This window comes from Agelaius phoeniceus, chromosome 11, assembly GCF_051311805.1.
Source record: "Agelaius phoeniceus isolate bAgePho1 chromosome 11, bAgePho1.hap1, whole genome shotgun sequence".
In the NCBI taxonomy this organism is placed as follows: Eukaryota; Metazoa; Chordata; class Aves; order Passeriformes; family Icteridae; genus Agelaius; species Agelaius phoeniceus.
The window spans coordinates 654297-675921 of NC_135275.1; the positions used below are offsets into that span (position 1 = coordinate 654297).

The 21625-nt window shown below is 40.7% G+C and overlaps 1 protein-coding gene across 2 annotated transcripts in view; it reads left to right on the forward strand.

Annotated features, from left to right (window-relative positions):
* Positions 1–21625, forward strand: part of BICD2 (BICD cargo adaptor 2) — a 50645-nt gene that overhangs the window by 18131 nt on the left and 10889 nt on the right. For both annotated transcript variants that reach the window (XM_054639919.2, XM_054639920.2), the window contains exons 2-6: positions 11342–11554; positions 14533–14685; positions 17524–17976; positions 18966–19985; positions 21056–21207. In XM_054639919.2, the coding sequence (XP_054495894.1) occupies positions 11342–11554; positions 14533–14685; positions 17524–17976; positions 18966–19985; positions 21056–21207 (1991 nt within the window). The remainder of the gene's footprint in view (positions 1–11341; positions 11555–14532; positions 14686–17523; positions 17977–18965; positions 19986–21055; positions 21208–21625) is intronic.

The window sequence follows — 21625 nt, forward strand, 5'->3', positions numbered from 1 at the left end:
AATAGATTATGCAGTTGTATTTGGGTTAAACTGTCTGGACCTTTGCTTAGGTTCTAGGGGAGAAATAAATTTGTTATTCAGGTGTAATGAGTTCTTAATTAAAGGGCAATTAGATAACAAGAAAATGTCTGCTTTTGCCATGCAGAACTAGCCACCAATGGTACATTGGATGAAATGCCTTGTGCAGTTTGTGCACGTGTACGTGTGCATGCCTCTGTGAGAATGATTGAAGACAACTAAAACCAGAAATCCTGACTAGTAGTTTTGGTTTTTATAAAGCTCTCTGCATAAAAGTACATGAACAACAGAGCTCACGTGAGCACTGGTAACTTTGACATATGCAGGAAGTGATTCCACACTTAGCATTAGTCTCCTTTAATACTTCAGTAATTGAAAATCTGCTTAGGTATTTTAAATAATTAGTCGGAGATGGTAAAATTTTTTTTCCCCCCAAAGTGCCTCATGCCCTGGTTCATTCTGGTACCACCAACTAGTAGGTATTTATATGTACTGGGCTGTGTTTATGCAGCTGTATTTCTGACTCCTTATGGAGTTTGTTCCTGGAAGTTTCTGTTATTGTCAGAACCAGGGGAAGCCACTATGCTGGTAAATAAGCAGCAGTGTAATAAGCTGTACATTACATATGTTTTGCAGGATGCAACTTACTTCCTTGTGTTATTTCTAGAGTGGGTGTGCCTGCACAGCAGGCAAGCCTTGTTCTTAGGGGGAGTCCTCTTGCAATGAGAGCTGTATGCTATTAGCTATTGTATTAAAAAAAAAAAAAGGAAAACATTTACTTGAATATCACTGGAGGATTTCATGCTTACTGTTATCCATACAGATAAAACATCCTTGGTTGGGAAGCAAAGCCAGTGAAGAGGATGGAAAGTGTTTTCTATCACCACTGTGTGTGTGTGCTCCTTTGGTTACCAATAATTAAAGAGTGAGTGGCAGCAGTGTCTTCTCATCCTGAACCTCTTAATCTTGCTCCCAGTTAAAACAATTATCTTCTTGGTTTTCTAATTTCAACTGCTGGGTTGGGGCAGAGGAGGTGAGAGAGAGGTTAAACTTGATTTCTTGGGACTTCTGCTGAGCCAGGGAGCAGTTCCTTTGGTGCCAACTTAAACTCTTGGTTGACTTTGTAGAAGCCTACACTTCAACATCGGTTGCATAAGTGGATTGTGCTCATATTAATAAGTAATCTTTCTTGTATGGGCGCAACAATGTTATATCTTGTGCTTTATTTTTATGTTCCTTTTATAGAAAAGTAGTTCATAATCTTGCAGCAGCTTTTTTTGAATTCTGGAGTTAATCATGTTGAAGCACGTTCAGCAGGCTTTTACAACAGTAGATGGGTAGCCTGATTCTTCAAATTTCTACAATGCCACTTTGTTTCCTTACAGTGTAGTACTTAACAGGTACCTAAGGGGAACTGAGCTCTGCTGTAAGGTTGCGCTGCCGGGACACTCTGGAAGGTATAATCCTTCTCTCCAGCTCACACCGCAACATTTTATGGAAGGCAGTCTAGAATTATTTTGTGTGTTAACTGGGGTTTCTCCAAAGAAAGTGTAGACCATTATTTTAACAAAATGAAAGCCAGATCAAGGACTGGACTCTTTCCTGGAGCGTGCACAAGTCTTCACTGTTGCATGACGATTTGGAAGATGCTTGATGTCAGTATGGAGTGGGCTGACGTGGTGGGAAGTGATGTAATGCTTTGAAAAGCCTCACAACTTCCCTGAAGGTACCAAATCTCCTTCAAGCTGTTGTTTGTGAATCTACACCTGCTATGTAGTTTATGGTAGCGTTTGGCCCCTGGGGATATTTGTGTGTGGGAGAAAGAGCCTACTCTCAAACTCATGGAAGTGCGAGAGCCTTTGTGATGGTGAGGAGCAGATGAGGAGCTGAGATCTGTGTGGCTAAACTGGCGCCCAAGTGGTGGCTGGCCACAGGCTGTGTGTGGGCTGGGCTGTGGATGAAGGAAGTAGTGGTGCTGGTCGAGAGATCCAAGGTTGCCAAGAGGAACTCGGTCACACCTGCTACTTGCAAGGCCACACACATTCCCAGTGCATATGCCTGACAGACTGCAGGCAAAATGTTGTGTGCAAATAGAAAAAGAAAGGTTTTTCATGCAAGTCATGTGTGGGGCAGTTAAACTATTTGCATTTTGGTCTAATGTGAAGGACAGAATGCATATACTGGCTTTGTTAAGTGTAAGTTGGTTTTGGTAAGTTTGTGAGTTGTCTTAGGTAGGTATAACTCCTCCTAACTTTAAAGACAGACATATACATGTTTAGAGGACTGAGATCTCATTTGATTTTTCTTTCATGCTGTTGCGGGACCTTTTAGTGGAAATGTTGTGTTTTAATTCCATCCAGCCTTCAAGCCCCACACTGCTACAGGATAGGTTAAGGTGGTACCAAAATTAGCCAGATGGAAACTGTCTAATGCGGTTTTGAGTATTAGAAAGCAGGCGTTCTTTTTTGCAGCCATGGTCACTTGGAGGATTCCTGCTCTGATTGAGTGCCCTGGTAAACAGAGATTTAATGGTACACTCTGATTATATATTCATTAGCTGTGCCTGCTTACTTGATGCGTATGTGATACTTTCTTTTACATAGTTGCCCTCCTTATTGGAAGTCCTAATGTGTTCCTTGGGGTCTTCTTTGGTGGTCTTCAATTTCTGGTGCGCTTTTTAGGTGACTGTTTTTCAACCCTCACTTTTGAGGAAGTGTAATATCATTGTTTTGCATGCCTTCTGCTTTGTCAGCCATATCTATTTCTCCAAGGTTGCATTGTTCCCTTTATTCGACAAGAGTAAAAAAAGTATTGTTCTATTGTTCTTATCAAAGGTGAAGATGAGAAGGAAGGCAAAAGGGTGTCAGCAGAGGTACTTCATGATGCATTTGCTCACTTTCCAGTGATTTATTGATCAGGCATTTACTGAACAGCAATGGGTATCATTTGATTATTAACACTAGATGAAAGCTTTTTCTTCTAGGAATTATTACAATAAAGGCTGTGTGAGGCACCCTCTATTGCACCCTCTGAAGGTTCATAACATATCTTCTCAGGACTAATTATGGGCTTTATTGAAATTATTCTTTTAGGTCAGCTGCTAGAGATCTAGTGTAATACTTACAGATCACTGTGCCTGGTTTTCAGTTTCTAAAAATTATTTCATTGTAGATAATACCCACATCAAGTTTCTGCGCAATTATTTGTAATGCATGTCCTGACAGGTGCTTAGCTCAAGTGCCTGCAGAGGAGACACAGTCTTAACAAGACACTACTGTAAAGAGTCCATTTGCAGTCACTTCTCCTTTCATATGCAGGGGAAAATGACCCAATGACCTGCTTAACAGGATCAGCCAACGTTGTGAACTGGCCTGTACAAATAAATAATTCAGTCAAATTTAGCAGAGGGGTTTAAAAATGAGCAACCAATGATCAAATTTCCTGCAGTGTGACTTCTGGGAAGAGTGAGTCTCAGCTATGTTTCGATAACACAGTACGCAGGTAAGGGGAGCCTTTGCACTTGTAAGTAGAAATCTCTAGTCTCCTCTGCTGTCTAGCCCCTAAATAGTGATGATGTTCAGCAGCATCAACTCCTTCTCCTACACATTTCCATCTTTATTTTCTTTGAGGCTTGGTCTGGAGCTGTGTAGATGTTCCTGGCAGTAGTTAATTGATGCACAGAAGAGAAAGATGCCTCAGGATAGCTTGTTTTTTGTTCTTCCTTAACCCATCAGACCTAAAATTATCCTGAAAGGAGTAGTTTTTTCTGTTGACTTGTTTGTCGTTCCACCTCATGCACCCCTCTCATGCACCTTTTCTTTATTTATAAGAAAGCAGAAATGAATGCTCACCAAAACTTTCATTCCTCTCTGGCTTAAACTCAGTAGAATGCAATTGAGTCCTTTTTAATTCTACTTCCCTGTTACAGTTATAGGAATTTTTCGTACCAAAAAAAACCCCAAACTAACCAAACAACGAAAACAACCAAAACTAAAATCCCAGGCTTTGGCTGAGTGCCCGTTGAAGTTGCTGGCGACAGCTGGACTTGCTGGTGGGCTGTGAAGGGGTCTTGCTGGTTGTGTGGCTTTTATGGGAAGTTGATTAATGATGAAGGCAGCAGCAGGTTCTGAGGTGGCCATGGGGACACCATCCTGCCCACTGTCTCCAGAGCAGGACACTGGGGATGAGGAAATGCTCCACCATGTCAGGAAATGTACTTTTGATGTCAGTAGTCACATGTGTTTATAAGTGACAGAGACCACATTTTGTGAGGATATGTATTTAGGTAATTTATAGCACAAACTTTGAAACAAAAGTAGCATTCACATCTTCAAGAGCAGTGATGCCCACAGTCTTTCAAGGCAGTGATGAATGAAATACTTTGTGACTAATGTCCTTGGCTTTTAACTCCAAGCTTTCCAGGACCTCTGCTTGGAAGTCAGAGCGGACAGAAATGACTCCTGGCAGGGCTGGCTTTATTCTCTTACACCAAAGGGAGAGAGCATATGTACCTTGATCACAGTTTGTTGCCTGTTGCTAGGAGGGGAAGGATGAGTGCTAATCTCAGTTAATTGGTAGAAAGCCTCCTGAAAAAAGACTTGAATCTCTCTTGAGTAGTGGTAGAGAGCAACTGAAGGAAAATGTCCTGTTTGATGTTTAGTCTCATGACTTTTATCCTTATTTTTTGAAAAAAGGACATCTTGATTAATGGCACCTTTTCTTATTGGGGACTTGGGTTCTGTTTAATTTTTATGGGTAAAAGATTCTTTCACTGCAAAAGTAGCTAATGATGGCCTTCTAAAAGGGGAAGTTTCTGCAAATCCCTCTTGATCTTCAGTACAAAAGAAACAGAAACATATCTACTAGAGTGCTCTCAAACCTCACCAGAAAGGTGAATAGGCACCGCTGTTTGTGTTTCCTCTGGTGGTGGATGTACATGGTACTGCTCTTCTGGTGCATGCATGCACATGAGCATCACTCTGCTTTTCAAATTTGATTGAGAAAGGCAAGGGACTCTTTTCAGACAAGCTCTCCTTTATTGCCTTTCTCCCGTGTTTATGTCAGCTTTTCTTGTCAATGAGTTTAAAACTAATTCCTCTTTTCCTAATGTGCTTATTGGAGGAACTTGTGCATGTTCTGGTCTGCTTGTGGTGGTGCAGCAGCCACGTTAATGTGACTGTGATAGCAAGAAAGGCTGAAGCATCAATTAAACATCACTGTGTCAGTGAAGGAAAGGGTTAATGCCTTATGCTGCTTCATCTGTTGAGGATGGTTAGCATCATATAGCAGTGTTTCACTGCAGAGAAAAGGCTAGTGTGACATTTACTAAGGACTGCCCTTGCTGCTTGACATTTTCAGCATCATGTGTGGCTGGATGCACAGCTTGGAAAATGAGAAGAAATGAGGTGCACAGGCAAAGGAGTCTTCATTGGAGAAGAAATGAGCATGGGGATCAGTGATGTCCAGAAGTTGATTTATATTGTGGAGTTCTGTGCTCTTTTAAGATTTTTCTCCCTCTATTATTTTTTCGTCCCATGTATAAGCAATTGTCTCTCTCTGCTCCCTCCCTTCTCCTTTAAATGGAGAACACAAGTTCAGGTTTAGATGACAAATGAATTTTTAAGCAACTTATTTTATGAAACTCCTTCACTGAAATATTTTATGAAACTCCTTCACTGAAATATTTGTGTTGTTTTCTGTTTGTTTGGGTGTATTTGTGCATGGCACAGGAACCTCCCTGTGATTTTGACTGAGTATGAGTGGGATGTCACTTCCTCTGTTTCATCTGTGTCATCTCAAGGCCCATGGGCTATGACTTTCCTTGTCAGTATCTCTGCTTTAAGCATCCATGAGACTCTCTTTCTGACCTTTCCTAGTTGCTGTGTTTTGATGTGTGTAAAAAGACAGGTACAGGGTGAAGGTAGTGCCCTAGAAACAATGCAGGGCAGTCTCCAGAGCCTCTAACAGTCCCTGTGCAGCATCTGGATTCTGATCAGCTCTTGACAGGCCTTTAGGAACATTGCCTCCTTGCAGAGGTTAGTAGAGGATTTGAGATCATACAGGGTTTGTTCAGAAAAAGCCCTTTCCAGCATCTCTTTGGGAGTTTTTATTTGATAGTGACATCCCAGTATTTTGTATTTATAGCAGTCTAGTTCAGAATCCCAGAAAATATGGAAGCATAACCAGCTTCCATATTTGGATGACTTTTGGGCTAAGTAGAGATCTGGCGTGACAGATTATAGAGGCAAATAAGGCAGAACTGTTCTGATTTTCCTGAAGGCCTGAGAGTCTTTTTTTGAGCATGACTGAGATCAATCTGTGCATCTCCCATACCACAGCAGCTGTTCTGAGAAAAGCATTTAGAATTCTCTAAGAAGCATGTTTCAGAGATTCTTCACATTTCATGTGTTCTGTGAACAGCTGCACTGTGATAAAGAACTTCTTTCAAAGATCATGTTTAAAATTTTAACAATGTTTTTAAGAACTTAATATGTTAACAGTATGCTAAACTTCACAGAATTGGGAAAACTTTCTTCTCAAAGCTTGGAGTCTGATATGAAAGCTTCCTTCAGTGTACTGGGTTTCATGTAGAAAGCTTATCTGCATCTGCATGATTGGGATCTTGTTCCTCCTGCAACATAAACAGATGAATCTGTATTATCATCAAACCTAGAGGAAGGGTCACCTTTTTTTAAGTCTGTCTTTTGGAAATCAGTACTTTAAACTCAGTCTAAATGAAGCCTGATCCAGGGCTTCATTTGAAGTGAACTGGGTTTGACCATTTTATATAACATTGCAGTTTTTGGATGAGTCTGCCTCATCCATTTGCTGTCCAGATTCTTTTTTCCATTCATAATTGTTGTGGAGAGCTTTAAATTCTTGAGATTTAAGACATTATCATGTGAAATTTGTAGTAATCTCCTTAATTTAGCAACGATATTTTCTGGGCTATTTAAGAATTTGATAGCATGTATTTTCTACATGCCTTGAGTCTGCTGATGTAATTCTGTAAACATGAAAGTGCATTTAATAGCATTTTCGATACTAATTTTGGTAAACCTTCACCAGCAAATTATGGTAAATTTTCTGTATGTGTCAGGGATGTTGTAATTGGCCTTTGGGCAATGCTGTCTTAGTGTATTTGAAGGAAGAGAGGAGAAGGACCTCACAGACTGGTGTAGCTGGTAGGGGATGGCAGCTTGACCAAAGAAAACCTGACAGGGTGTCAGTTGATCTGCAGCTTTGGCAGCAGGTTATGAGCGAGGACCAAAAATTAGCATCTGCATGATTCGGTGCACTTGCACCACATAACTGCGAGTCCCCACTGGGAAATGTTCCATGTTTGCCTGGTCCAGTGGTAAATGGCTATACAAAATTTGGATTTGTGTATGACAGAATTTGAGGTTGTGTGTTGGGGGTAGAGGTTCATTTATGTTGGTTTCAGATGGTGTTAAACCCAAGGAGGGCTTTTGATGTGTGTCTCGTGCAGCTTTCTGAAGAGATAGTTGTGAGTAAGTTGTACCTTTGTCCAGAAAAGTGCTTTCCAGTGCACTGACAAGCACAGCTGAGCAAATAGTAAGACAGCATTTTGGTTCATGAACTCTTTGATTTTGCTTTTGCCTTGATCTTGGGAATCTGGAAGATAAGAATTTTGATAATCCCTTAACATTAATGTCTCGTAATTCCTAGAGGCAGCTGTTGAGCAAAACATGATGTTTTGCAGCCCTCACATCAGAAATTTTTATTTTGTGAAGAGATACTCCAAAGTCTGTCATTCCAGTATAACTGTGAACAGTTTTCTTCCCTAGTAGATGGAAGTAGGGGTTTGGAAGAGGAGGAAGAGCAGGGTAACTGACTTCTGCTCCTGTGCTTTAGATAATGTTAAAGCGAAAGTAGATGGACAGGTGCTGGACTCCAGCATGTATGAAGGTTTAGGGGCTTCGTGCATAGCAGTAAAAAGTCAGTTTCCCCAGCTTGATTTAAGACAGGTCTGGGCTGTAGTTATGGCAGGTAATTGCATTGCCCTGTAATTTTGCACAGTTTTGTTAAAAGTTAATTTCCTGTTCTCCATAGGAGTTATGAAAATGGCTTGTAACAGTGATGTCTGAGGTTGTTTCTAAGTACATATAAGAGAGATAACAAAGCTTGGTTGGAATGGAAGTGCTTTTTTCAAGTGTTGTCTTATAAATGCATGCAGCTTGCATTGTTCCAGGCTGTCTGTCCTGATGACTATGACTCTGAAGGAGGTGTCTCATGTTCTGTGTATGTCAGAGGCTGTTTACACACAGTTCTGTACTCCAGGCAGCAATACTCAAGCTAACGGCAGGGTTTCTGCTGACACTTCACAAGCATGCTGGCTGAGAGCAAATAACAGCCTTACTGTGCAGAAATAACTGGAGCCCACAAGGAGCAGCAGCATCCTTTGGTAGGAGTGACCATGAGCTTGTTTCTGCAGTTACTGTGTGTGAGCAGTTCCATTTGGTTGGAATGGAACCAGCTGGGACAAGCCATAATAAAAGGCAGTTTCTGAAAAGGGAGTTTGCTGTAGTGAATGGAAAAACCTCTCACACATAAAAGTAGTGATAACTTACTGAACTTCACCTTGCCATCACCAGAGACTAGAGACTTGTGATTTATGTCTCAAAAAATAGTGAGTGATTGACAGCTGACCATGGGATTAACACCACACCTTCAAGCCTGAGCAAAAATATGTGTTCTTTTATGGAAATGTGGGAAACTTTTAAACTGATGATAAGCTGTCATGTAAGAGTAAGATTTTTATATATAGAATTTATTGTTGTAGGATTTTACTGAGGCCAAAAAATGCATAGACCTCTGAAAAATAAGGAGGTATTTTACATGGATAACTCAAAGTTAGTAGCTTTCCCAAATTAGGCATTCTCCATTAAAGTTTAAGGCAATCCCCAGCTTGAAGAGCTTATGTGGTTTCTTGCACCTTTCCCTGAAGCATCTGGCATTAGCCTCAGTAGAAGACAGGATATTGGATTTTTAAAAAGTCTCATCCTCTATGGCAGTTTCTGTGTTTAAATACTCCCTGTCAGTTGTGACTTGGGCAAAATGATGACATTTTCTTTCCAGATATTAAAGAAACCCATGGCCTAGCATCTGCCTTGGAACTTTCACAAGCAAATAAGTCATTATTTGTTGCAGCCATTATTGCTGCTAATAAAGTCCGGGGTAAGGAAGCAAAAAGGGCCTTTGCATGGTATCCACAGATGTTTTCTTCAGCCGGTGGGTAACATTTTCAGGTCCCAGGCACGCGCACATGGAGGGTCCACATTTCTCTCTCCCAAGGGACCCCAAGGGTGACCCTGGTCTGGAGGCAGTACAAAGATAAGGGCCCATCAGGGAATAGGAGTGGCTCAGGGACAAAGGAACAAGGGAAGGAGACAATGGGGTCTTAACAGCTTTTTGAGGGAGGCTTCTTGAATGTCCCTAAACCAGGAAATGCCCCCCAGGGTCTCCACAATTATTCTTAAGAATCCCTCCTTTAGTGACATTACTGAGCTCCTTGATGGAATCATGCCTGGACTCTGAGGTCTGGGTGATCAGCTGTGGCTTTAAGCATCCTGAACTTCCATTTGCTGTTTTGGCATCCTGCAGCTGAGCAAATGGTGCTACTTCACTGGGCAAAGAGATACCCATTGTCCCTTTCTCTGTGCCAGAGATTTGTCATCCATACTGATCTTTAAAGGTGGATCTTAGTTTATTACAGGGAAAAAATAGTGTATTTTGAGGAGCTAGTGTGCTTTTTGTTATCCCTTTAACATTTATGGAGATCTTGGGTATTAGGCTTTTAAGCTGCTTTGTTGAAATTCATTTGACAAGGACTTAACAGCACCAGATGGTGCTTTTTGTCTGAAATATGGCACTTTTTAGTTTCCCTTAGGTTATCTTGATGAATCTGGCTAGAATTTCTCCAATGGATATTTGTCTCCTATATCTCTGACTTACTTATTTGAAATAAAATTTAGTCTGATAGGAGCAATATCTGTGTGCCTTTAATCAGAGGCAGAGTTAGCATACTTGATCAGCTGTTTCAGCCCTGGTATAATCAGTAGTTTCTGTGCTATTAATGTGCCTGCTGCAATATACAGAAGTAATAAAACACTGAAATCTGTTTCTCTTCAAAGCAGATTTTTTTTCTTCTTTGACAGTATTTTTCTGAAGAGCTGGCATCAATTGAAAATTTATGACTAGATAAGGAGTTTCATGAGATGCTTCTCTGTCCTTGACTTGGCCTGATATTAACGTTGACTAGGAAAATCTGCCATGTTTTGGCATCCCGAAAAGATACTGTGGCACCTGAAAGCTCCAAATATGCCTTGGGTTGAATTGTGGTGCAAGCGTGTGCAACGCTTAAAAGATCACATTTTTAATGTTGTTGAATATGGCCAGTCTGCTGGGCCGTGTGTTACAAATATAACTACTGGAAGTGGCCAGCTCTGCTCTCCAACATGTGCCAGTGACAGCCGCAGGCTGTTCCGTACCACAGCAGCTGGGGTGTCTGTGTGGGCTGGGGGCACATGTGGAGAACACTACCACAGGGACCATCACCTGCAACGGTTTCAAGCAAAATGAAGACCCTCAAAAGAAATGTGAGGAGGAAAAATAATGCCAATGTCAGGACTAGCCAGAGGCAGGCTGTGCCAAGTGGGTTGGACTTCTGACCTGCCTGTGACTACCTTTGCTGGCACACTGCTGGGGATTGATGTCTCAAGCTGGCTGGAGGATTGTCCGCTGACCTACTTCAGCCAGTGTGACCCCACTGGCTTAGCCTGGATCTGGAACAGCCCTGCCAACGTCTCCAAGCCCAAGGGAGGGGGCTGTAATCTACCAGCCAGGAGCAGCTGCTGGGAGCTCCCAGCCTGGGAAAAGGAACAGGCTGCTAATGCCAGATGTGTTCTCAGTGATTCTGGTTTTGCAGAAGTGAATCTAACCCCACTATAGAGAATATGCATGTGCAGCAGTATCTGGTCATGCAGTCATCTGGCTGAAAGCCAGTCGTGTTTCAACAGCAGAGTCACTACATTGTTGTTCCCTCCCACAAGGGTTTATATGAGGTTCTATTTAAGCATTCTGCATCAAAAAACACTGTTTAGGTGCTATGGTTTACTTTCAAGAGTGCAGTGTTGGCTCTTATTAGGATTTGTAAATCTGAGTTGGAGGATGTAGGAAGAGGTTACATTCCTTTGCCTTGAAGAACTATATGAGGGTAAATGTTTTCAACTACTTAACATTGAATTTACTTATGCAGAATTATAGGTTTATTGATAAAAAATGTGTTTTCTGACTTTCCTAGGCTTTTGGACAGGCCCATACCAACCACAAGAAAGTAGCAGCAGATGGAGAGAGCAGAGAGGAAACCTTGATTCAAGAATCAGCTACCAAAGAAGAATACTACATGAAGAAGGTTATGGAGTTGCAGACAGAATTGAAACAGATAAGAAATGTCCTTGCCAACACACAGTCTGAAAATGAACGCCTTAATTCTGTTGCGCAGGAACTGAAGGAGGTGAGCGAAGATGCACAGGGTTCACTGCAGCTTGGATTTGTTACATTTTCTGGTGCTACGTAGCCAAAAAAAGGGAAGATTCCTGAGCTGAAAGGCGATTTGACAGACAGCAGCCTGTTCCTTTTTCCAGGCTGAGAGCTCCCAGCAGCTGCTCCTGGCTGAAAGGCAATTTGACAGACACGGTTTATATAGTCATGGCTGCACGTTTGGTCATGCTGGTCCTGTAGGTACTGCGCATCAGTTCCCTCAGTTCCAGAATTGCTGCCTTAAAAAGCAGAGGAACCTGTTTAGGCCAAGCACAGAGACCCTTGGATGTACTTTGCTGCTTCATTCCCAGTGCAGATTTTCTGGCTGCAAAATATTTGTGGCATAATTTCCCTTTTTATCCCTTTTTCCTCCTTAATTTCTGAAGGTGTGAGATTATAACAAAACACTGAAATGCACAAAGAGAGGGATAGGAAAGTTTATAGTCTTGAGTTTTTTCTCATGAAGCGGTGGCTTTTACATTTATGTAGCTTGCTTAACATAATTGCTTCGACCTTTTACTTTTTTTGCTATTGAAACCACATATTTTTAAGGGGAAATAATTGCTGAGAAGTTACTTAAAGAGTTTAATTACTTACAAAATCTGTAGTTCAGCTGAAGTCTTTGTGGTACTGGTGCAGAAATGATTGTTTTGAGACTATTGCTTAAATTCAAACTATTGCTTAAATTCAGTCTGGTAAAACTACAGAGTCTGTAAACCACAGATGGATGGATAAAACAGTCAGCAGTTATTACTCCTGAGCTTTCTTCCACCTTCCTTTGAAGCACTGGGGTCTAATCTTGTCTAGTCCTAAGCTAATCAACTGGCCTCCCCTGCCAGGAGGGAAGGCTATCCAAGAGTCCATATCTGAATCTCAACTCACTCCATGTGACCTCAGCTGCAAGTGTCTCATGTAATTTCTTTCGGACATAGTAACAAATATGGGGATAATATTTGGTGGTAAAATCGATGAGGAAATGTGGGTTACTTTTCTGGAGATGTGGGGATTCATTGGTGCCTCTTGTTGGGATATGACAGAGAAGATTTGTGGTACAAGCGGTCACAAGTGATCAAACATGCTGGTTAACTTCTCCTTTAACTTTGTGGAAAAGAGTTGGAATCAAGCCTTCTCCTTAGACAGGGAAAGAGTTCTAGAAACACAGACACAACTCTTTGTCTGTATTTCCCAACCTTTAAGACTAGCTTAATAGAAAAACTGTCCACCCCAGAGGTAGCACAGTGTCTGTGAGGGATTCTGGTCCCTTCTCAAAGTGTGCTGAGCAGCAGATTTCTGGTCTGCTTCCAGTGTCACTGCAACTGGAGGCGATTTTTCTTTCCAGATATTCCAGTCACCTTTTAAGGAGACATAAAAATGTGAATTCATGTCAGCCTTCAGCTTTCCCTGTGGCCTTGGGTTTGTGCAAAGATAGAGAGTCAACACTTACTCAGGCATGGAATATGGGCTATAGCAACTTGTAATTTGTATTGGTGTACTGTAGTGTCTGATTGCAGCAATTTTGATTTCTTGGTGTGCTGTGAAGTTGTGCTCTCTTTCAGGCTAAAAACAAACAGACAATTTTATATAGTCTAATCTTTACCTGATGTGTGAGGGCATTGTAATTTAAGTTTATTAGTCTTAACAGTTGCAGGTGATTCAGTGTTTGTATTCAAAACATGCCAGATTCAGTTCTTGGCACATCCTCCAGCTGCAAACATTTCCCTTATCTCAGTGTGCTGTGTGTGCCTGTTGGTACCTGTGTGGTTATTCAGTGGAACCCTGCTGCACACTCTCAAGGGCTGAGACCATATTTAGTCATCACTGACATGCCTGTGTCTGGCCAGGAGTGGAGAGCTCGGAGGGAATCTGAGTTTGTAGGCCTGAGGCTGAAGCTTTCTTGGGCTGCAGGACAGGTGAGATCAGGCAGCAGGCCCCATATGCCAGCTGAAGTGACAGGCTGCCTCTGTCAGCAGCTAGCAGTGGTTTTGAATTAGAAATGTGGAAAACTACTCCGTCATATCATGGGCACAGCTACAAAAATACTATTTTTTTAGGCAACTGTATTCCCTGTTTGCCTAGTTCTGAAGCTGATTCTGTTAATGTTTTAGAACATACTTTTTCACTTTGTATGAGTTAAGTGTTTGAAGATAGGACTTGAAGGAAAATAATATTGGAAAAAATAAAAAGTAAGTGCAGTGAGCCATTTCTATAGCTCTCTATGTTCCAGCTCAATTTATTAAAGTGTCTTTGTACATTCATGAAAGATCCCAAGGTCATACTACACCAATATATTGGTTTTTACTTCTTATCTTTCAAAACCATGCTAACTTCTTTCGTTAAGTCCTGCATAAGTCTTGGGGCTAAGGGAAGGGAGTATTTTATGTCAACTAGTTTCTATTTTTTCTCAACCTGAGATCTTAGGCTTCATGGGTTTTAACTCAGTGTCTTTCTCCAAAAGGATTAATTGTATCATGTTTTCAACTTATTGCTCTGGTTATAAAGAAAATGTCTGTTGAAAAGCAGCAGCAAATATATGTCCAAATAAGAACATCTGGACTCATCTGACTCTGTCTTTCTCTTGTGAAAAGGCCCTTCTTGTTAAAGTTGAAACAGATTTGGGTACTGACTTCTGGTCTGGAAAACATTTGCTGGTTGTTACAGCCAGTGAAACAGCACAGGTGTAAATGCTGCTTTCCCTGCTTGTTTCTTGACTTTTTTTGAGTCGATAGTGAGGATTTGTAAAAAAATCAAGAATACAAAATCTAATTATTGTGTAAATGACTTGGTTTTCTGTAATTTTGGAGGGTGAGGGGAAATTGTATAATTTCAATATGTTTCAATATAATTCAATGAATTAGTGCATATAAAAAAGATATAAAAGATATAAAATTTTGCAATTTAATTGTAGTTGATCCAGGTGCCACCATTTTTGTTTTGCTTTGTTTGTTTTTCCAGGTCAACCAAAATGTGGAGATCCAAAGGGCCCGCCTGCGAGATGATATTAAGGAATATAAATTCCGAGAAGCACGTTTGCTGCAAGACTATACTGAACTTGAAGAGGAAAACATCTGTCTCCAGAAACAAGTGTCTGTCCTGAAGCAAAGTCAGGCAAGTTTTCCAACCAGTGGGCATTGCTTTTTTAGTACAGTTAATTCCTGTGTTACAGTATGATTCTGTCTCATTTGAGCATACACCTACTTATTTTCTATCTTTGTACTACTTTTGAGAAGCTCTTTATTTTAGCACCAAGACTTGTCCTTTCTGACTCTATACACAATCATAATACTTCACTGCTTCTACTTTGACTTCCAAGTCCTTCCATTGCCTTCTCTTTCTCTGATGAAACAAAGGTCTCTATCACTCTGCTTTGTTACTTGTTTTAGTCCTTTTGCTGCAGTAGTTTTTCAGTGTCTCTTTACAACGCCATCCATCCATCCATCCAGCCAGCCATCCATCCATCCATCTTTCATCCTTCCCCTTCTACAGTATCTGGAAATAGAAGTGTTTCTGAACATGTTTCTGAAACATGTTTTAATTGCTACTTTATTCTTATCTTCTCTCTTCGTTTCTGTGCTACTCTTCTAGCTACTTTCAATAAACTTGGAATGCTGTTATAGTTGCTCTGCACTGTGTGCACATCTGTGTGACTGCTTGTCTGAAAGGCCATGTTTAATTGTGCAGTTCCAGCTATTTCCAGAGTTTTAGAAAACTGCATTCTTGGAATTTCTTAATAGCTTCCCTGAGTTATCATTTGTGGAGCTAATTAAGATAGATGTGGTCTTTGGCATGGTTCACTTATCTTCATCTATCAGTGTGGGACTTCCTATTTTTATTCTTCAGGTAGCTGTCGGTTCCATTGCATGAATAAAGCTCAGTTGGGAAAGTGAAGGACATAGATGCTGCCAGGGCTGGAGTCCCTCTGCTCTGGAAACAGGTTGGGAGAGCTCGGGGTGTTCTGCCTGAAGAAGAGAAGGCTCCAGGGAGACCTTCCAGTACTTAAAGGGGCTCCAAGAAAGCTGGAAAGGGACCTTGGACAAGGCGGAATGGCTTCCCACTGCCAGAGGGCAGGGACAGATGGGATATTAAGTAGAAATCTTTGGCTGTGAGGGTTGTAAGGTCCTGGCACAGGTTGCCCAGAGCAGCTGCAGCTACCTCATCCCTGGAAATGTTCAAGGCCAGGTTGGGCAGAGCTTGGAGGAGCACCCTGGTCTAGATGAAGGCGTTCCTACCCATGGCAGGGGGAGGAATGAAATTAATTTTAAGGTCCCTCCCTGCCCAAACTATTCTCTGATTCTACAATTCCATGAAAATATTCCTGAAATCAAAATTCTTTAGAAAACGGAATGTTAATACCATCTGTTGTGGTCATAGTAAAATCTCTGTAGAATTTGCTGCAGAAGTCCTTCTGTGTAATGAATGAAAGCTGCCCTGTCAGGCTAGATATGTGGGATATTGAATGTATTTTATTTATGTCCAAGTGAAACTCTGTATCTCTGTTTATTACTTTGGGCCTCACTGTGCAAAACAGGATTCCAGGTTGGACCTGTTCTCATCTGCATATATTTGGTTTAATTATGCAGTTTTGGGCACTCTGACATCCTGTAGTAGGGACAAAAGGGGCTGTTGTGATCTCGATGCAGGCTGGAAGACAGAGGGAACTGATAAAATCAAACCTATGTAGTTGGTTACTTTTGGATTTTACCTTTTTTTCTCATTCATCATATTCAGAGCAGCAGGTGAAAGTTCCCAGCTCCATGTTCTCATTCTAAAATAACAATACTGGAGAATGCTGCCATTCTGGCCTGAGCTAAATTTAACCTCAGATGCTATCTCAATATTTGCTTGTAGTTATTGACTGCTGTATTTTTATTCTGGAAACTTTGAAAATAGACTACAGTCTGAAGTATTTTATCTTAGTGGAAGTATGCAGAACCAAGAGCTTGTTCTTTTCATGGCAGTGGATTAATTTTCTACCGTGTCCTAATCCTACTTGATGAACTTTTAATTATTCTAGTTTTTAATTATTCTAGTTACTCATGCAACTAGAAGCAGCCATCAAGTTTTCCCAGGCAACACTGAATTAACATACTTGATTCCTGGTTTGTAAGTTGGGTGTGGTCCCCACTCCCAGCTTGCTCTATGTTGACATCTAAAATTTATTTAGCAATTGGCAAAAAATAAATAATGGGAGATATCATATGGTATGAGTTCCCTTCTTTCAGAGTAAAGAATAATATTCTTTGTTTGCTTCCTCCCTGCTACTCCCAAGTGATTAAAAATTTTACATGAATTGTTTGTGTACATAATTTCAGTGCAAGAGAGATTTAGAAAAGTGCAGTACTAGACATGATAGATAGCATGCCATCAAACTCATCAATGTGGATCTGAAGTGTAGAATCTGAATTGTAGCCCTTTCAAGATGTGCTGAAATGATAATGAGAGAAATGTTAAAGCATTTTAATTTGAATGTATCAAAGCAGAGCTTAATCACAGTTTTAACCCAGTGGTGTGTATTTGAATGGCAGTGAAGCAGAGTGTCAAAGTGTACCTTTATCATGCCAGTTTTGGAAATGTGAAGCTTAACTTTGTGGAAAGTCTGGCCAGGGAATTTTTTAATTGAACAAATGTTTGCATGTAGAGCTAGGAAAGACTGTTTTTGGATGCTTCTGTATCAGACACACTGTATCTCCCACCTGTCCTGATTGAGCTGGAATAGACGAGCTCATTTGACAGTTTGCTTAGTGAATTTATTCTGTAGTCTCTGTGAAGGTAAATTACATAAGCCATGTTTACAGTCATAGTGCTAAAACTAGACTCCAGAAATGAAAAAAGTATTCTATTTCTACAATATTTAAGTGATATCAAGCATTCAAAAGCAAAATGACTTGGTGCCTCCCAGGCAGACATTTTCATCAGAGATTTCCCCCCCACTTTGTGTATCTCCAGGTGGAGTTTGAAGGCTTGAAACATGAAATCAAAAGGCTGGAAGAGGAAACCGAGTTTCTCAATAGCCAGCTGGAAGATGCCATCCGGCTGAAGGAGATCTCTGAGCGCCAACTTGAGGAGGCCTTGGAAACACTGAAGACAGAGCGGGAGCAGAAGAACAACCTTCGGAAGGAGCTGTCTCACTACATGAACATCAATGATTCCATGTACAACAGCCATTTAAACATCTCTTTGGATGGGCTGAAGTTCAGCGATGAAGCCACAGAGCCCAATAATGATGAAATCATGAATGGGTTTGAACAAAACTGCCTCAGCAAACTCAGCAATGGTAAAAACAATACTTCAACGCCCAAGAAAAATGAAAGCTTCCCTCCAGCCCCAAGTCTGGTTTCAGATCTTCTGAGTGAATTAAACATTTCTGAAATCCAGAAGCTGAAACAGCAGCTTGTGCAGGTAAATGGGTTTCCTAAAAAGCTGTGTACTTCCAAATAGCTCCTAAAGTTCGTTTGGGATGTAATTTCAGTCTTTTCGGTATCTCACATGGTACTGTTTATAGTGTATTTTTAAAGGCTTTAATTGGTTTAGAATTTGAGGATGTTAAATGTTTGTCAGTGAAAAACCACAGTTTTTTTTCTTTTCCTTTCTTTTTTGTTTTTAATGCAATGGAGTTGGCAGTCATGTCCTTTCCTTGGTGGAAAGTTCTAATGCATCTCCTGTGCAATACTTGCTGTGTCTACTTCATTATGTCACTACCGAGAACAATAGTGGTTTGTTTCAAAATTGAGAGTTACTCCAATCACCTTCATCAAAAGAAGTTTTGTACTCATATTTTCTGTAATTAGTTCAAAGAGCATAAAGTCTTAATCAGCACCAAGCATTTCTGTGCTATATTTGTGCAATTAGGAGGTTGGAGAGCTTAGAACAAGGTGCACTTTTCTGTTTCCTACTAATATTTTGTGAGATGTGTTTTAAATTATGTTCCATAAGAAAAAGCCCTTATGCAAAAAGCTGTCAGAATTTTTAAAAATGAGAAATTTAAGAGGAGAAACTTGAAAAGGTTTTGGTATTTCTGAGTCTTTCATGAAGTTCCAAGCTTTCACCATAGAGTAACTCGGTGTTTTCTAGAATTTATTTGATAATTTAGAAGAAAGCAATAAACTTTAGCTTGTTGTTAACTGAAAGGAAGTTTTCACAATGAGACCATCACCTAGGGAATAAATGTGTAAAAATGTGCATTTTGACGAGGAGATAAGAAAAAATTGGCAATGGACACTGTAACTGGAGATAATTTTAGAATACATTGTGGAGACTTTCCTATAATGTGCAAGTGATTGAATTTCTGTAACCATATGGACTGTTGGCTAAGTTGCTGTCTCTTAGAGTAAAAACCATTTAAGTGATACAATTCCCTTAACATAGATGTCTATGTTCCTGCATTTCAGATGGAAAGAGAGAAGGTTAACTTGTTAACAACGCTGCAGGAATCTCAGAAGCAGCTGGAAAATACACGGGGGGCCCTCTCAGAGCAGCATGAGAAAATTGGCAGGCTCACTGAAAATCTGAATGCCATGAAGAAGCTCCAGGCCAGTAAGGAGCGTCAGTCTGCCCTTGATAATGAGAAGGACCGAGATAGCCATGAAGATGGAGACTATTATGAAGTTGACATCAATGGGCCAGAGATCCTGGAATGCAAGTACAAAGTGGCTGTGGCAGAAATTACTGACCTGAAGGAAGAGCTCAAAAATTTGAAGGCAAAATACAAAGAATGTGAGTCTAAGTATGAGGAAGAGAAGAGTAGATATGAGACTGAGAGCCAAGCTCTCACTGAAAAGATCACCTCACTGGAAAAGTCCAGTAGGCATGATAGAGAACAGATGGCCAGGCTGGAGAAGGAGCTGAAGAAGGTCAGTGATGTCGCTGGAGAAACACAGGGCAGCCTCAGCGTGGCTCAAGATGAACTAGTCACCTTCAGTGAAGAGCTGGCCAATTTGTACCACCATGTCTGCATGTGCAACAATGAAACTCCAAACAGAGTGATGCTGGACTACTACAAGGAAGGTAAAGGTGGACGCAGTAGTCCAGAGGCCAAGGGAAGAAGGTCTCCCATTCTTCTTTCTAAAGGGCTGTTAACTATTGAGCTGGGAAAGGCAGAGAATGGAAGTGGTGACAGCAGCCCATCCCCGGTGTCATCTCTGCCATCCCCTGTGTCAGATCCTCGGAAGGAACCAATGAACATTTACAACTTGATTGCTATAATTCGGGATCAGATCAAGCACCTGCAGGCTGCTGTGGACAGAACAACTGAGCTGTCCAGGCAGCGCGTTGCTACTCAAGAGCTTGGCCCAGTGGTGGACAAAGACAAGGAAGCTCTTATGGAAGAAATCCTGAAGCTGAAATCCTTGCTGAGCACCAAGAGGGAACAGATAGCAACTCTGAGAACTGTGCTGAAAGCCAACAAACAGGTAACCAGGTCTTAGAGGTTTGAAGGTTACAATGTTAGGCAACTAGGTCATAAGCAAAAGAAAATTTTTCTTGTAATTCATTCTGCCATTCCCTCAGTTCTGTGGGGCTTTCGTTGCTGTTATTTTGCTAGTCTGAGGCTGAAGCTGGCTGTTTCATTAGAGGAACCCAGCTGTCCCATCTAAAGATGAGCACTGGGGCTTTAATTGACTTCAGCTTCTCACGTACTCCTGAGACTTTTATAAGGTTAAGGTAGCTTCAATCTACTGTCTGTCTGTATTAGATTAGGTTATATTTAATGTAGGACACCTAAAATGGAGATAATCTTATTTTCTACTTGAAAGAATTCTAGTAGTTACCCTTAAAAGAGTTCTGAAATTTAAGTATTGTTCTCTCTCAAACTCCAAAATAAAAGAGAGCCTTCCAAAATGAGAATGTGATATAAGAATGTGGTCAAAAGAACAGAGGTGAAAGGTAAAAATAGTCTTTGGGGATTGGACATTCAACAACATTAGCAGTGCAGTAGGTGAAAAAAACTGCCATTGAAGCACCACGTGACATGCTTCATCTTCTTCTCTATGCTTAAATTTAAATGGTCTCAAAAGAAAAGGTAGTTTAGTCTACTGAACTACTAGTGGTGTTGTTTAAGAATGAAATAAACACATTAAGTTTTCTTTTGCACATTTTAATAAAGGTGTCCCAAATGTAAGATAAGTAAGATGCTATAACAGGGAACTGCGCTAGTGATTGACAAATGCATTTAAGTATTGAGATACTAAGCAGATTGTTTTGTTCCTTTGTGTTGCTAGTAGATAGGTTTCACTACATCTATATTCTGAAACTTCCTTAATGCTGCTGCATGGTTAATGGGAGTAAGAGATGACTATGTCTGTTCCCAGTGTTCAGAAATGAAATTTTATTTTATTTGTACAAGATAGGTTCACCACAAGTTTAACATTCCAGTACAAAGTAAATGTTTCATTATGTGAATAGTGATTAAAAATCTTTAAGCCAGCCATTTGATAAAGAGTTTCATTAAAGGTTATGTTTCTGTTCTCCCTGGTAACAACAGACTGCAGAAGTAGCCCTTGCCAACTTAAAAAGCAAGTATGAGAATGAGAAAGCAATGGTTACAGAGACCATGATGAAGCTGCGAAATGAGCTGAAGGCTTTGAAGGAGGATGCTGCCACCTTCTCTTCCCTGAGAGCTATGTTTGCTACAAGGTAACAAATATAATGAACTCCACAAAATTTAATTCCTTGCTTGTGTGGGGAAGAGTTGAACATCCTTCTCATCCACAATGCAGAGAGTGAAGCAGTAGGTGCTTCTTCCCAAGATCATTGCTTGCAGTGTGTGTGTGTGTCTGTGATATGCTCCTGTTCATGAGGAACATGTGTGGCTATAGTGTGCTGCTACAAAACATAAAGCTGTTGTGGCAGTATTTATTCAAGTTGGTTGGGAGATTACCTGTTTTCCCTGGTTCTTGAAGTGATTAGCTCTGAGAAGGAGTGACATTTAACAATGGAAAATGAGCATTTATTCTACACTGAAGATGGGACTCTGCTTTACCTTGATGATCTAGGAAAAGGTAAAGATGTTGCAAACATCCTGGTATTCTTAGGCTGTCCATCCTGAAATTGG